The sequence below is a fragment of the Entelurus aequoreus genome, linkage group LG19 (genome assembly GCF_033978785.1).
Source record: "Entelurus aequoreus isolate RoL-2023_Sb linkage group LG19, RoL_Eaeq_v1.1, whole genome shotgun sequence".
NCBI classification, from domain to species: Eukaryota; Metazoa; Chordata; class Actinopteri; order Syngnathiformes; family Syngnathidae; genus Entelurus; species Entelurus aequoreus.
Window position 1 is genome coordinate 3,275,039 of NC_084749.1, and position 17,423 is coordinate 3,292,461.

The 17,423-nt window shown below is 41.8% G+C and overlaps 2 protein-coding genes across 4 annotated transcripts in view; one reads left to right on the forward strand and one right to left on the reverse strand.

The window, feature by feature from the left end:
- The window catches only part of lpla (lipoprotein lipase a), a 743,422-nt gene that overhangs the window by 332,381 nt on the left and 393,618 nt on the right, over window positions 1–17,423 (reverse strand). The window lies entirely within an intron of this gene.
- f8 (coagulation factor VIII, procoagulant component) overlaps window positions 1–17,423 on the forward strand; it is a 243,650-nt gene that overhangs the window by 198,303 nt on the left and 27,924 nt on the right. For all 3 annotated transcript variants that reach the window (XM_062027658.1, XM_062027660.1, XM_062027659.1), the window contains 2 exons: window positions 8,132–8,297; window positions 12,456–12,695. In XM_062027658.1, the coding sequence (XP_061883642.1) occupies window positions 8,132–8,297; window positions 12,456–12,695 (406 nt within the window). The remainder of the gene's footprint in view (window positions 1–8,131; window positions 8,298–12,455; window positions 12,696–17,423) is intronic.

Sequence of the window (17,423 nt, forward strand, 5' to 3'; positions counted from 1 at the left end):
GCTAGTGGGATGGAAGCCGGTGAATGAGCGCATCATCACAGCAAGGCTCTATACTAGACATGCCAAAGTCACCATCGTGCAAGTCTATGCCCCAACCGAGGCTGCCTCAGAAGAGGACAAGGATGCCTTCTACAGCCAGCTCCAAGCTGTGCTTGATGAGATCCCCAGCTACGACATCAAGATGCTGATTGGAGACCTAAATGCGAAAGTGGATGGCGACAGAAGGGGCCTCAATGCCACAGTGGGACCACACGGGTCTGCAAGCTCTACCAATGACAACGGGGAGAGACTGTTGATGCTAGCCAGCACAAACGGCCTCAGCATTGGCAACACGTTTTTCATGCACAAACAGATCCATAAGATGACATGGGTTTCACCTGGGGGCGGAACCCGAAATGAGCTGGACTACATATGCATAAACACAAGATGGCGTTCGTCACTGCTAGACGTTCGTGCACACAGGGGTGCAGATGTAGGCTCAGATCACTTTCTTGTGGTGGGTAAAATCAGGCTGAAGCTGAAAAAGGTGCAAAAAATGCAGCCCAAGAGACCCTACACAGTGGAAAAGCTTAAGAACACCAACCTGTCAAAAAGCTACTGTGAGGAGTTGAGGAAGAAGCTTGAGGTACCACCGCATCCTTCCATTGAGGAGCAGTGGAGTCTGTTCTCCCGTGCCATCACTGAGACTGCGGAAACAGTTTTAGGCAGAAGAAGGGGCACCAACAAGGAGAGATGGATAACGGAAAAGACCTGGAAATTGATTGACGAAAGGAAGATGGCAAAGATGGAAAGAGAACAGAAGAAGAGGCTCCGATGCTGGAGGATGAAAGACGAGGAGTACAGACGCCTGGACCGGGAAGTAAAAAAGAGCTGCAGGAAAGACAAACGGAGGTGGCTGGAGGAGAAAGCAAAAGAAGCACAAGAGGCAGCAGAGAAAAACAACACTAAAACACTCTACAGGATTGTGCGGGAGCTAACCAGCTCCAGGAGCAGCTCCGGGGTGCCTATCAAGAGCAGGGATGGCAGGGCACTCTTAAGCGACAAGGAACAGGAGGCAAGGTGGGTGGAGCACTTCAAAGAGATTCTCAACCAGCCAACACCTCCCACTCTCTTTCTTTTTGATTGGGAAACACCAGCCCCAACTCTGACAGTCACCTCAGAAGAGATAACCAGGACTGAGGTTGCCCAAGCAATCAAGAGCCTCAAGAACAGCAAGGCACCAGGACTCGACGAGGTATCTGCTGAGTTGCTGAAGCACAGTTAAGAGGTGGTCGTGGAGAGCCTCACGCACCTGTTCAATTTGATCTGGCATGTCGAAGAGGTCCCTGCCGACTGGAGACGGGGGGTTATAGTGACGCTGCTAAAGAAGGGAAACCTCGCAGACTGCAACAACTGGCGGGGCATCACACTGCTGTCGATCCCAGGCAAGGTTTTCTGTAGTGTGCTGCTCCAACGCCTAAAAGACGAGGTAGATAACATCTTAAGGGAAGAGCAAGCCGGCTTCCGAAAGGGAAGGTCCTGCGCGGAACAGATCTTCACTCTTCGCAACATCATAGAACAGTGCCAAGAACTCCAGACACCCCTCATCATCAATTACATCGATTTCAAGAAAGCCTTCGACAGTATCCACCGGAATCACTGTGGCAGATCCTCCAGCTATACGGTATACCATCAAAGTACGTCAACATCTTCAGAGCCCTGTACCATAACTCCACCTGTCGAGTGAAAACCACCAACAGGACAACCGACGACTTTGACATTGTGACCGGGGTAAGACAGGGTTGCATCTTGTCTCCCTTACTGTTCATCATTGTCATAGACTTTGTCATGAGGAAGTCTGTCGTCGGAGCAAACCTCGGCATTAAGTGGGGAGGGGGCAGACTGGCAGATCTGGACTTTGCGGACGACTTGGCTCTGCTTAGCCATTCCTACGCTGCACTCCAAAAATTGACCAACAATCTGCATGAGCAAGGGGAAAAAGTCGGCCTACGTATAAGCCAAGAGAAGACCAAGGCCATGACCGTTGCACAAGACCAAAACGTTCCACTGCTCACCGTAGGCGAACAAGGCATAGAGTACGTTGAGAACTTCACATATCTTGGAAGCAACATCTCAAACACTGGAGACGCAGAAAAGGATGTACAGACCAGAATCGGAAAAGCTGCAGGAGTCTTCCAACGCCTCCGGAATATCTGGTCATCAAAATCTATCAGTACGTCCACAAAGCTGCGCCTCTATATGTCAGTGGTCATCCCTACAGTGACCTATGCCTGTGAGACATGGATGAAGACATCAACCATTACAAACAAGCTGGATGTCTTCCACCGACGGTGCCTCAGATACATCTTGAGGATCTCATGGAGAGACCACATCACCAATGAAGAGGTGATGAGAAGGGCAGGGGTAGCACCATTGTCTGATATAGTCTCTGATATGAGAAGGAGAATGGCTGGACACGTACTCCGACTGCCAAAAGAGAGACCGGCAAGTGTGGCAATGGACTGGGTGCCAGAAGGGGGAAAGAGGAAGAGAGGACGGCCAAAGAAGACGTGGAGACAAACAGCCAAGGAAGACCTGAGAGAGATGGGAGTCAGCTGGCATGGAGCAAGAAGGGTCGCCAGTGACCGGAACAAATGGAGGGGACTCGTCGCCCAATGTTCCAACAGGAATGGGAGGAACTAAGTCTAAGTAAGTAATAATAATAATAATAATAATAATAATAATAATAATAGTAAGCATGACCATGTACAAATACTACTACTACTACTAATAGTAATAGTAAACATGTAATAATAATAATAATAATAATGGACGCCCTAGGATAAGGGAACGCGAGATCCAGGATCAGTCCTCGGGGCCGTAACCCTCCCAGTCCACCAGATACTGGAAACCCCTGCCCCTTCTCCTCAGGTCGAGAATGGCCTTGACTGTGAATGCAGGATGGCCATCAATAAGCCTGGAAGGTGGAGGAGGCACCTCTGGAGGACTCAAGGGACTGGTGGAAACGGGCTTGAGTAGAGAGACATGGAAGGAGGGATGTATCCTTAGAGAGTCCAGAAGGCGTAATTGAACCGCAGATGGATTGATGACTCGCTCAATGGGATAAGGCCCAATAAATTGTGGCTGCAGTTTCTTTGAGTCCACTTGGAGAGGTATATCGCGAGACAACAACCACACCTTCTGACCGGGCCTGTAATCTGGTGCTGTGCTGCGGTGGCGGTTTACGAGGCGCTGGTTGCGCTCTGAGGTGCGTGACAGTGCAGTGTATTACGCCAGGCTAGATGGGCGCGGTGCTGATGGGCAGCCACAGATGGGAGGGCGACCTTGCATTCCAGAGAAGGAAAAGTGGGAGGTTGGTAACCGTAGGCAGAGTGAAAAGGGGACATGCCTGTAGCAGAGTTGACGAGTGTATTGTGAGCGTACTCGATCCAAGGTAGACTGAATGCCCAGGAGGCCGGCTGCTGGTGGCGGCCTCCAGATCTTGATTAGTGCGCTCAGTCTGATAATTTGTCTGCGGGTGGTATCCTGAAGAAAGGCTGGGCGATGCTCCTAACGATTTGCAGGAAGCCCTCCAAACAGCAGACAAGAATTGTGGCCCTCTATCCGAAACCACATCCACCGGGATACCATGCAGCCGGAAAACGTGACGTACCAGCAGTTCTGGAGTCTCGAGTGCAGAGGGCAATTTGGCAAGAGCGATGAAATGGGCCATCTTAGAAAAGCGGTCCACCAAAGTCAATATAACAGTGTTGCCCTTGGATGGTGGAAGTCCTGTGACGAAGTCCAACTCCACATGGGACCACAGGCGGGAGGGGATGGGAAATGGGCGCAGAAGACCAGCTGGTGCCCGATGGGAAGCCTTGCTACGGGCACAGGTGGCACAGGCAGATACAAATTCATTGGTGTCAGCCCTGAAGGTTGGCCACCAGAAGTGCTGGGACAGGAGGAAAAAGGTACGGGTAATGCCCGGGTGGCAGGCGACCTTGGAGCTGTGGGCCCAGTTCAGGACTTCTGGACGGAGCTCTGGGATCATGAAAAAACGCCTCTGAGGACGGTTCTTGGGAGAAGGAACGTTCTTGAGTCCCTCTGTTACGCGGCCTTCAATGTCCCACTGTAACGCTCCCAGCGCTCGTGATGGAGGGATGATGGTCTCGGTCTTGACTTCTGGTTTACCATTCTGGGAGCCAGGGCGGAAGGTCATGGTGAAGTCGAATCTGGCTAGGAATAGCGACCACTTTTTTTGTCTAGGATTGAGCCGTTGAGCAGTTTGAATGTAGGCCAGATTCTTATAGTCTGTGAACACCACAAATGGGCTCTCCGAGCTCTCCAGCCAGTGCCTCCATTCTTGCAGCGCCAAGACAACGGCGAGTAGCTCTCTATTGCCAATGTCATAGTTGCGTTCCGCTGGAGTCAGGCGGCATGGGAAGAAGGCACAGGGGTGCAGTCTCTGGTTGGAGGTGGAGCGCTGGAAGAGAACAGCCCCCACGGCAGAGTCAGATGCGTCGACCTCAACAAAAAATTGAGAGGAAATGTTAGGGTGAGCAAGGACCGGTGCAGAGGTGAACAATGACTTGAGTTTATTAAAAGAAGACTGAGTCTCTGAGGTCCACAAAAAGGGAAGCTTAGTTGAAGTAAGTCTCGTTAATGGTTCAGCTAACAACGATAAAAATTCGCAAAACCTAGAAACCTTTGGAGGTGCTTTCTAGTAGTGGGTGTGGGCCAATCAACCACTGCCTGGATCTTCGCCGGATCCGCTTGGAGTTGAATTCTCTCAACAATAAAACCCAAAAAAAGGAACAGACTCAGAATGAAATACACACTTCTCTGCCTTGACATACAGACAATTTTCGAGAAGGTGTTGGAGAACTAAGCGAACATGCTTGACGTGTAGTTCAGGGGAAGGGGAGAAAACGAGGATATCATCTAAGTAAACTACCACAAAACGGTCGGGCATGTTGCGCAGGACATCATTGATGAGGCCCTGAAAAACGTCAGGAGCATTGGTGAGACCAAAAGGCATGACCAGGTATTCGAAGTGTCCTACTGGTGTGTTAAATGCGGTTTTCCATTAATCTCCTTGCTTAATTCTGACTAAGTGGTAAGCGTTGCGGAGGTCCAATTTGGTGAAATGTCTAGCAGTGTGTAGAGGGTTGAAAGCTGAGTCGAGAAGCGGGAGATATTTATTTTTAACAGTAATATTATTAAGGGCACGGTAATCTATGCAAGGGCGGAGTGTCTTATCCTTCTTTTCCACAAAAAAAGGAGCGTTGGAGGGACGGATGAGACCAGAAGTGGTGATGTAGTCCTCTAGTGAATCTCTTTCGTGTTTAGAAATGTTGTAAAGTCGCGAATAAGGGAGTGTAGCACCAGGGAGGAGATTAATACCACAATCATAGGGACGGTGTGGAGGTAACGACAAGGTGTAATCCTTGCTAAAGACCTCCTTAAGGTCATGACCTTAAGGAAGTGGGTACAACAGACAAATCAAGGACTTCCTGGGTAACGACACGCGAGGATCCTGTGCGAGGGTATGCGGACCGCAGACAGTGTGTATGACAAAAAAATCTAATCCCTCAGTTAATGATAGTAGCCTTGGCCCAGTCAATATGGGGATTGTGTTAGATACCCAGGTAAGCCCGAGCATAACCGGAGCAGAATGTGAGGGAATGACTAGAAAATTGATTGATTCAAAATGGTTTCCAGATAATTGAAGAGATAACGGAAGGGTCTGATGGATAACAGTCGCCAGGTGGCCTCCGTCGAGGGATCGGACAACTCTAGGTCTGTGTAATTTAGTAAACGGTATGGAAAAACGTTTAATGATAGACTTATCGATGAAATTATCGTCGGAACCTGATTCAATAAGAGCCCTAATGGCCAATTTCTGGGCCTTATCCCAGACTAGCGTACTAAAGCATTGGAGTCTTGACAGCGTCTGACCTATAGCTGGCAGTAGAGGAGCAGGGTCGGTCGCTGGGGGAGGTGAAGCTTGAGTGCGGCGAGGAGGTGAAGCTTGAGTGCGGCGAGGAGGTGAAGCTTGAGTGCGGCGAGGAGGTGAAGCTTGAGTGCGGCGAGGAGGTGACGCTTGAGTGCGGAGACGGGCAGGACAATGAGGACAGTGGGCGATGCGATGCTCAGCTTTGCCGCAATACAAACACAGTTGGAGACGACGGCGACGATCTCTCTCAGTTTGAGAGAGACGATTACCTCTGAGCTGCATAGGTTCCTCCTCCTGTGATATCGGCACGGCATCGACACTGGGTATCGGTGCGAATGTAGCTTGACAAGCTCCATGGCCACTCCCACTATATGTCGAAGTGCGGAGTCCCTGGCGTCGGAATCTCTCTCTTTCCCAGTCAATGAGGGGATTCTCAATCTCCACCGCCAAAGCGACAAGCTTGTCAAGGCTGTCGGGAGTCTTGAGCGGGATCATATCTTCCCGGACTCAATCAGCCAGGGGAAAAGGCCAGGGCGCACTGAGCACAGCAAAAAGTCCAACACAGAATCCCCTTTACCTCAGGGAGGCTAGGAAGCGAACACAAAGAGGTTAGGTATTACAAGACGAAGGAGAGACAACGTACCAGGACTGGCGAGGTGAAGCAGGCGCATGAACGAGAGATGTTTAGGAGACAATGACCGGCAAGGCCAAGCTGTCATTGACAAGCTTAAATACTCAGGTTAAATTGGTTGCAGGTGTGCCTTAGTGTCCGCCCCTCGCCGAGGACTAATGAACTGAAGAAACAGACCATAGGAACAAATGCAGAAATCACAATAAAGGAGAATGATAAAACACAACAACAATAATAATAATAATAATAATAATAATAATAATAATAATAGTAGTAAGCATGACCATGTACAAATACTACTACTACTAATAATATTAAACATGACCATGTACTACTACTACTACTACTACTACTACTACTACTACTACTAATAATATTAATAATAATATTAGTAAACATGACCACGTACTACTACTACTACTACTACTACTACTACTACTACTAATAATAATAGTTAACATGACCATGTACTAATAATAATGATAGTAAGCGTGACCATGTACAAATACTAATAATAATTATAATATTAGTAAACATGACCATGTACTACTACTACTACTACTACTACTACTACTAATAATAATATATTATTGACTTCAGAGTCAGGTGGACGCACTTTGACATGAGGTCAAGGGTGAGGGACTCCTCCCTCTTTGATCTAGGCCAGTGGTCCCCAACCACCGGGCCGTGGATCGATTGGTACCGGGCTGCACATGAAATGAAAAATATATTTATTTATTTATTTATTTATTTATTTTTTTTTTTTTAAATGAAATCAACATAAAAAACACAAAATACACTTACAATTAGTGCACCAACCCAAAAAACCTCCCCCCCCCATTTACACTCATTCACACTCATTCGCACAAAAGGGTTGTTTCTTTCTGTTATTAATATTTCTGGTTCCTACATTATATATCAATATAGATCAATACAGTCTGCAGGGATACAGTCCGTAAGCACGCATGATTGTATTTATTTATGACAAAAAAAATAAAAAAATAAAATAGAATAAAATACCATTGTATAATACTAACAAAGACACCTAAAATCGTGTTAGCATATTAGCTAATGCTAACGACGCTAGCTTGATTACATTATAATAGCATGTACAAATATGCATGAAAACACTCCTACAGACATCACACATGGGACGGTTTAGTAAGTATGAATTGTACTAGTTATATTGTAAAATTTACTGATGAATGAAGAATCCTTTCGAGCAGAAACGCTATTGGTGAATACTTCCGGTTCAAGGAACGAAACAGCACAAACAATAGCACAATTTTACAGTGTTTTTGTCCGTGTTCAATGGAAACTCTTTGTTGAATACAAAACGATATGGCCGTTAGTGAAGAATAATACATATCATTACGTTTTTTAAGTCTTAAAAGTCTCAAATTTGGCTTGTTGAAAACAGCGGAGACAACAATGGCAGTTTGTTGACTTAGTTCCAGACTTAGATCATTAGGTCTTCGGCTAGACTTAGGTCTTAGGCTGGCCCACTTGTGTCTTGAACCAGCCCTATAGCTAAGTCTGCTACTGTAATTCCTTCCTGTCAGGGAGATGCAACGTGGAATGAGGAAGTTCCTGCCAGAGTACAAGAAGGTGGTGTTCAAGGCCTACACCGACCGAAACTTCTTGAATCCTGCAAACAAAGGAGAGTTCCAAGAACACCTGGGAATCATGGGAGCTTTCATCAAAGTGGAAGTCAACGACGTCCTGACTGTAAGTCAAAGAGAACATGCAGGAAACTAATGTTCATGTAAAGCGACTTTGGGTACTTAGAAAAGCGCTATATAAATCCCAGGTATTATTAATGTTTGCTGACTTTTCTTGTCTTCTTCAAGGTCATATTCAAGAACGAGGCATCCAGACCCTACTCCTTTCACCTTTTTTCTTGTCTCCTTCAAGGTCATATTCAAGAACAAGCCATCCAGACCCTACTCCTTTCACCTTATTTCTTGTCTCCTTCAAGGTCATATTCAAGAACAAAGCATCCAGACCCTACTCCTGTCACCTTTTTTCTTGTCTCCTTCAAGGACATATTCAAGAACAAGCCACCCAGACCCTACTCCTTTCACATTTTTCTTGTCTTCTTCAAGATCATATTCAAGAACTAGGCATCCAGACCCTACTCCTTTCACATTTTTCTTGTCTTCTTCAAGGTCATATTCAAGAACTAGGCATCCAGACCCTACTCATTTCACCTTTTTTCTAGTCTCCTTCAAGGTCATATTCAAGAACTAGGCATCCAGACCCTACTCCTTTCACATTTTTTCTTGTCTTCTTCAAGGTCATATTCAAGAACAAGGCATCCAGACCCTACTCCTTTCACCTTTTTTCTAGTCTCCTTCAAGGTCATATTCAAGAACTATGCATCCAGACCCTACTCCTTTCACATTTTTTCTTGTCTTCTTCAAGGTCATATTCAAGAACTAGGCATCCAGACCCTACTCATTTTCTTGTCTCCTTCAAGGTCATATTCAAGAACAAGCCATCCAGACCCTATTCCTTTCACATTTTTTCTTGTCTCCTTCAAGGTCATATTCAAGAACAAGGCATCCAGACCCTACTCCTTTCACCTTTTTTCTTGTCTTCTTCAAGGTCATATTCAAGAACAAGGCATCCAGACCCTACTCCTTTCACCTTTTTTCTTGTCTTCTTCAAGGTCGTATTCAAGAACAAGGCATCCAGACCCTACTCCTTTCACCTTTTTTCTTGTCTTCTTCAAGGTCGTATTCAAGAACGAGGCATCCAGACCCTACTCCTTTCACCTTTTTTCTTGTCTTCTTCAAGGTCGTATTCAAGAACAAGGCATCCAGACCCTACTCCTTTCACCTTTTTTCTTGTCTTCTTCAAGGTCATATTCAAGAACAAGGCATCCAGACCCTACTCCTTTCACCTTTTTTCTTGTCTTCTTCAAGGTCGTATTCAAGAACAAGGCATCCAGACCCTACTCCTTTCACCTTTCTTCTTGTCTTCTTCAAGGTCGTATTCAAGAACAAGGCATCCAGACCCTACTGCTTTCACCTTTTTTCTCTTCTTCTTCAAGGTCATATTCAAGAACTAGGCATCCAGACCCTACTCCTTTCACAGTTTTCTTGTCTTCTTCAAGGTCATATTCAAGAACTAGGCATCCAGACCCTACTCATTTCACCTTTTTTCTAGTCTCCTTCAAGGTCATATTCAAGAACTCGGCATCCAGACCCTACTCCTTTCACATTTTTTCTTGTCTTCTTCAAGGTCATATTCAAGAACTAGGCATCCAGACCCTACTCCTTTCACATTTTTTCTTGTCTTCTTCAAGGTCATATTCAAGAACTAGGCATCCAGACCCTACTCATTTTCTTGTCTCCTTCAAGGTCATATTCAAGAACTAGGCATCCAGACCCTACTCCTTTCACCTTTTTTCTTGTCTTCTTCAAGGTCGTATTCAAGAACAAGGCATCCAGACCCTACTCCTTTCACCTTTTTTCTTGTCTTCTTCAAGGTCGTATTCAAGAACAAGGCATCCAGACCCTACTCCTTTCACATTTTTTCTTGTCTTCTTCAAGGTCATATTCAAGAACAAGGCATCCAGACCCTACTCCTTTCACATTTTTTCTTGTCTTCTTCAAGGTCATATTCAAGAACTAGGCATCCAGACCCTACTCCTTTCACATTTTTTCTTGTCTTCTTCAAGGTCATATTCAAGAACTAGGCATCCAGACCCTACTCATTTTCTTGTCTCCTTCAAGGTCATATTCAAGAACTAGGCATCCAGACCCTACTCCTTTCACCTTTTTTCTTGTCTTCTTCAAGGTCGTATTCAAGAACAAGGCATCCAGACCCTACTCCTTTCACCTTTTTTCTTGTCTCCTTCAAGGTCATATTCAAGAACAAGCCATCCAGACCCTACTCCTTTCACCTTATTTCTTGTCTCCTTCAAGGTCATATTCAAGAACAAAGCATCCAGACCCTACTCCTGTCACCTTTTTTCTTGTCTCCTTCAAGGACATATTCAAGAACAAGCCACCCAGACCCTACTCCTTTCACATTTTTCTTGTCTTCTTCAAGATCATATTCAAGAACTAGGCATCCAGACCCTACTCCTTTCACATTTTTCTTGTCTTCTTCAAGGTCATATTCAAGAACTAGGCATCCAGACCCTACTCATTTCACCTTTTTTCTAGTCTCCTTCAAGGTCATATTCAAGAACTAGGCATCCAGACCCTACTCCTTTCACATTTTTTCTTGTCTTCTTCAAGGTCATATTCAAGAACAAGGCATCCAGACCCTACTCCTTTCACCTTTTTTCTAGTCTCCTTCAAGGTCATATTCAAGAACTATGCATCCAGACCCTACTCCTTTCACATTTTTTCTTGTCTTCTTCAAGGTCATATTCAAGAACTAGGCATCCAGACCCTACTCATTTTCTTGTCTCCTTCAAGGTCATATTCAAGAACAAGCCATCCAGACCCTATTCCTTTCACATTTTTTCTTGTCTCCTTCAAGGTCATATTCAAGAACAAGGCATCCAGACCCTACTCCTTTCACCTTTTTTCTTGTCTTCTTCAAGGTCATATTCAAGAACAAGGCATCCAGACCCTACTCCTTTCACCTTTTTTCTTGTCTTCTTCAAGGTCGTATTCAAGAACAAGGCATCCAGACCCTACTCCTTTCACCTTTTTTCTTGTCTTCTTCAAGGTCGTATTCAAGAACGAGGCATCCAGACCCTACTCCTTTCACCTTTTTTCTTGTCTTCTTCAAGGTCATATTCAAGAACAAGGCATCCAGACCCTACTCCTTTCACCTTTTTTCTTGTCTTCTTCAAGGTCATATTCAAGAACAAGGCATCCAGACCCTACTCCTTTCACCTTTTTTCTTGTCTTCTTCAAGGTCGTATTCAAGAACAAGGCATCCAGACCCTACTCCTTTCACCTTTCTTCTTGTCTTCTTCAAGGTCGTATTCAAGAACAAGGCATCCAGACCCTACTGCTTTCACCTTTTTTCTCTTCTTCTTCAAGGTCATATTCAAGAACTAGGCATCCAGACCCTACTCCTTTCACAGTTTTCTTGTCTTCTTCAAGGTCATATTCAAGAACTAGGCATCCAGACCCTACTCATTTCACCTTTTTTCTAGTCTCCTTCAAGGTCATATTCAAGAACTCGGCATCCAGACCCTACTCCTTTCACATTTTTTCTTGTCTTCTTCAAGGTCATATTCAAGAACTAGGCATCCAGACCCTACTCCTTTCACATTTTTTCTTGTCTTCTTCAAGGTCATATTCAAGAACTAGGCATCCAGACCCTACTCATTTTCTTGTCTCCTTCAAGGTCATATTCAAGAACTAGGCATCCAGACCCTACTCCTTTCACCTTTTTTCTTGTCTTCTTCAAGGTCGTATTCAAGAACAAGGCATCCAGACCCTACTCCTTTCACCTTTTTTCTTGTCTTCTTCAAGGTCGTATTCAAGAACAAGGCATCCAGACCCTACTCCTTTCACATTTTTTCTTGTCTTCTTCAAGGTCATATTCAAGAACAAGGCATCCAGACCCTACTCCTTTCACATTTTTTCTTGTCTTCTTCAAGGTCATATTCAAGAACTAGGCATCCAGACCCTACTCCTTTCACATTTTTTCTTGTCTTCTTCAAGGTCATATTCAAGAACTAGGCATCCAGACCCTACTCATTTTCTTGTCTCCTTCAAGGTCATATTCAAGAACTAGGCATCCAGACCCTACTCCTTTCACCTTTTTTCTTGTCTTCTTCAAGGTCGTATTCAAGAACAAGGCATCCAGACCCTACTCCTTTCACCTTTTTTCTTGTCTTCTTCAAGGTCGTATTCAAGAACAAGGCATCCAGACCCTACTCCTTTCACCTTTTTTCTTGTCTTCTTCAAGGTCGTATTCAAGAACAAGGCATCCAGACCCTACTCCTTCCACCTTCAGGGAGTTTATGATCGCACTCAGGGGGCCGGCTTTGCGCCAAGTCATGGCACTTCTCCACCACCGGGGGTCCCAGGAGAGCCTGTCCAACCAGGAGAGGCCCGCATGTATACCTGGAAAATTGCAAGGAAACACGGCCCCACCAAAGCAGAATTTGACTGCAAGGCTGGAGCCTACTACTCCACCGTCAACAAGGTGTGCATGTCAGCAGCAACAATGTTTGGAATTTGGCAAAACAAGAATTATTACTTTTACAAAGAATCTTACTGTATTTCCTCATAGGGCTTCTAATATGACTTATTTATTATTATAAACTCATTCATTATTCTTTAATATGGCTTATTTATTATTATAAACTCATTCATTATTCTTTAATACGACTTATTTATAATTATAGACTCCTTCATTATTTTTTAATATGACTTATTTATTATTATAAACTCCTTCATTATTCTTTAATATGACTTATTTAGTATTATTATTATGGACTTATTAGACACCTAAACCTGAACTAAAAACACTATTTAGCTTAAAGGGAAACTTCGGTTTTTTTCAACCTGGGCCCTGTTTTCATAATTTTTTCTGTATATGTGAGTGCTGGATAAAACATTTTTTGAGGTCGCGCCAGTATTGAGCAGGGCAGGCAGCCTCCAGCCCAGCTAACGCTCGTACACAGGGCAACTGGCTCTCGTCAAAATTCGGCCTATAAACATGCATTTTTTTCACACTGACAGGCTCAGATAGTTACAATGAGTGTCCGACAACATACTAGAAAGGAGAAATTAACGTATGTCTCTACCTTTAGCTGGAGATCGCTGTTTGTTGGGAGCTGTGTCCAAATCTCACCACGCTACAAATCTCGTTCCGAAATCTCGCGATAACTCGCGACAAATCAAATCGTCCACATCAGGCAAAAATTCAGCCATGACAGACAAACAAACAAACTTTTCTATAAAACTAAAATAACAGTCTTCGGTAATCCAACAGAAAATCACTTCAGTCATCTCTCTTCACCTCAGTCAGGTAACTGTTTTTCCACCGGTGTTTTGTCGCGAGTTATCGCGAGATTTCGGAACGAGATTTGTAGCGTGGTGAGATTTGGACACAGCTCACAACATACAGCGATCTCCAGCTAAAGGTAGAGACATACGTTAATTTCTCCTTTCTAGTATGTTGTCGGACACTCATTGTAACTATCTGAGCCTGTCAGTGTGAAAAAAATGCATGTTTATAGGCCGAATTTTGACGAGAGCCATTTGCCCTGTGTACGAGCGTTAGCTGGGCTGGAGGCTGCCTGCCCTGCTCAATACTGGCGCGACCTCAAAAAATGTTTTATCCAGCACTCACATATACAGAAAAAATTATGAAAACAGGGCCCAGGTTGAAAAAAACCGAAGTTTCCCTTTAAACCATGAACTAGGTGTTTGCATGATTATGACATAATTGTTATAATGATGCATAGTCTCTTAGAGATGGGGTGAGAAGCTCTCAGGAGGCCAGAATAAAGTTGCTCCTCCTCCACATGGAGAGGAGCCAGATGAGGTGGTTCTGGTCAGGATGCCACCCACACCCTCCCTGGGCTTGTTTAGGGCACTTCCGAGCAGTTAGAGGCCACGGGGAAGATCCAGGACACATTGGGGGGACTAAGTCTCCTGGCTAGATCCCCTGGGAGGAGCTGGACAAAGAGGCAAAGGAGAGGAAAGTCTCTGCTTGGGCTGCTGCCCCTGCAACCTACCCCAGAGGAGCCCAGATGGATGTCACACAGTGGTTAAGGCTTCCTTGTCTGTAAAAAAACATCTGTTCTGAACATTCATCAAAAAGGGTGTCAAAACAAATCGAATCACATTTTTATTTGTAACGATTAATTAATTCCAAAAAAATCTATAATCTTTTTTTTTTTTATCTGTTCAGTCCTGCCACTCAGACAAGTCATATAGTTGATGTAGATGATCATATAGTTGATGTAGATAATCATATAGTTGATGTAGATGATCATATAGTAGATGTAGATGATCATATAGTAGATGTAGATGATCATATAGTTGATGTAGATGATCATATAGTAGATGTAGATGATCATATAGTAGATGTAGATGATCATATAGTTGATGTAGATGATCATATAGTTGATGTAGATGATCATATAGTTGATGTAGATGATCATATAGTTGATGTAGATAATCATATAGTTGATGTAGATGATCATATAGTAGATGTAGATGATCATATAGTTGATGTAGATGATCATATAGTTGATGTAGATAATCATATAGTAGATGTAGATGATCATATAGTAGATGTAGATGATCATATAGTTGATGTAGATAATCATATAGTTGATGTAGATGATCAAATAGTAGATGTAAATGATCATATAGTTGATGTAGATGATCATATAGTAGATGTAGATGATCATATAGTTGATGTAGATGATCATATAGTAGATGTAGATGATCATATAGTAGATGTAGATGATCATATAGTTGATGTAGATGATCATATAGTAGATGTAGATGATCATATAGTAGATGTAGATGATCATATAGTTGATGTAGATGATCATATAGTAGATGTAGATGATCATATAGTAGATGTACATGATCATATAGTTGATGTAGATAATCATATAGTTGATGTAGATGATCATATAGTAGATGTAGATGATCATATAGTAGATGTAGATGATCATATAGTTGATGTAGATAATCATATAGTTGATGTAGATGATCATATAGTAGATGTAGATGATCATATAGTTGATGTAGATGATCATATAGTAGATGTAGATGATCATATAGTTGATGTAGATAATCATATAGTTGATGTAGATGATCATATAGTAGATGTAGATGATCATATAGTAGATGTAGATGATCATATAGTAGATGTAGATGATCATATAGTAGATGTAGATGATAATATAGTTGATGTAGATAATCATATAGTTGATGTAGATGATCATATAGTAGATGTAGATGATCATATAGTAGATGTAGATGATCATATAGTTGATGTAGATAATCATATAGTTGATGTAGATGATCATATAGTTGATGTAGATGATCATATAGTTGATGTAGATAATCATATAGTTGATGTAGATGATCATATAGTAGATGTAGATGATCATATAGTAGATGATCATATAGTTGATGTAGATAATCATATAGTTGATGTAGATAATCATATAGTAGATGTAGATGATCATATAGTTGATGTAGATGATCATATAGTAGATGTAGATGATCATATAGTAGATGTAGATGATCATATAGTAGATGTAGATGATCATATAGTAGATGTAGATGATCATATAGTAGATGTAGATAATCATATAGTTGATGTAGATGATCATATAGTAGATGTAGATGATCATATAGTTGATGTAGATGATCATATAGTAGATGTAGATGATCATATAGTAGATGTAGATGATCATATAGTTGATGTAGATAATCATATAGTTGATGTAGATGATCATATAGTTGATGTAGATGATCATATAGTTGATGTAGATAATCATATAGTTGATGTAGATGATCATATAGTAGATGTAGATGATCATATAGTAGATGTAGATGATCATATAGTTGATGTAGATAATCATATAGTTGATGTAGATGATCATATAGTAGATGTAGATGATCATATAGTAGATGTAGATGATCATATATTAGATGTAGATGATCATATAGTTGATGTAGATGATCATATAGTAGATGTAGATGATCATATAGTAGATGTAGATGATCATATAGTTGATGTAGATAATCATATAGTTGATGTAGATGATCATATAGTAGATGTAGATGATCATATAGTTGATGTAGATGATCATATAGTAGATGTAGATGATCATATAGTAGATGTAGATGATCATATAGTTGATGTAGATAATCATATAGTTGATGTAGATGATCATATAGTAGATGTAGATGATCATATAGTAGATGTAGATGATCATATAGTTGATGTAGATAATCATATAGTTGATGTAGATGATCATATAGTAGATGTAGATGATCATATAGTAGATGTAGATGATCATATATTAGATGTAGATGATCATATAGTTGATGTAGATGATCATATAGTAGATGTAGATGATCATATAGTAGATGTAGATGATCATATAGTTGATGTAGATAATCATATAGTTGATGTAGATGATCATATAATTGATGTAGATGATCATAGAGTAGATGTAGATGATCATATAGTTGATGTAGATGATCATATAGTAGATGTAGATGATCATATAGTAGATATAGATGATCATATAGTTGATGTAGATAATCATATAGTTGATGTAGATGATCATATAGTAGATGTAGATGATCATATAGTAGATGTAGATGATCATATAGTAGATGTAGATGATCATATAGTTGATGTAGATAATCATATAGTTGATGTAGATGATCATATAGTTGATGTAAATAATCATATAGTTGATGTAGATGATCATATAGTTGATGTAAATGATCATATAGTTGATGTAGATAATCATGTAGTTGATGTAGATGATCATATAGTATATGTAGATGATCATAGAGTAGATGTAGATGATCATATAGTTGATGTAGATAATCATATAGTTGATGTAGATGATCATATAGTAGATGTAGATGATCATATAGTTGATGTAGATGATCATATAGTAGATGTAGATGATCATATAGTAGATGTAGATGATCATATAGTAGATGATCATATAGTAGATGTAGATGATCATATAGTTGATGTAGATAATCATATAGTTGATGTAGATGATCATATAGTAGATGTAGATGATCATATAGTTGATGTAGATGATCATATAGTAGATGTCGATGATCATATAGTTGATGTAGATGATCATATAGTAGATGTAGATGATCATATAGTAGATGTAGATGATCATATAGTTGATGTAGATGATCA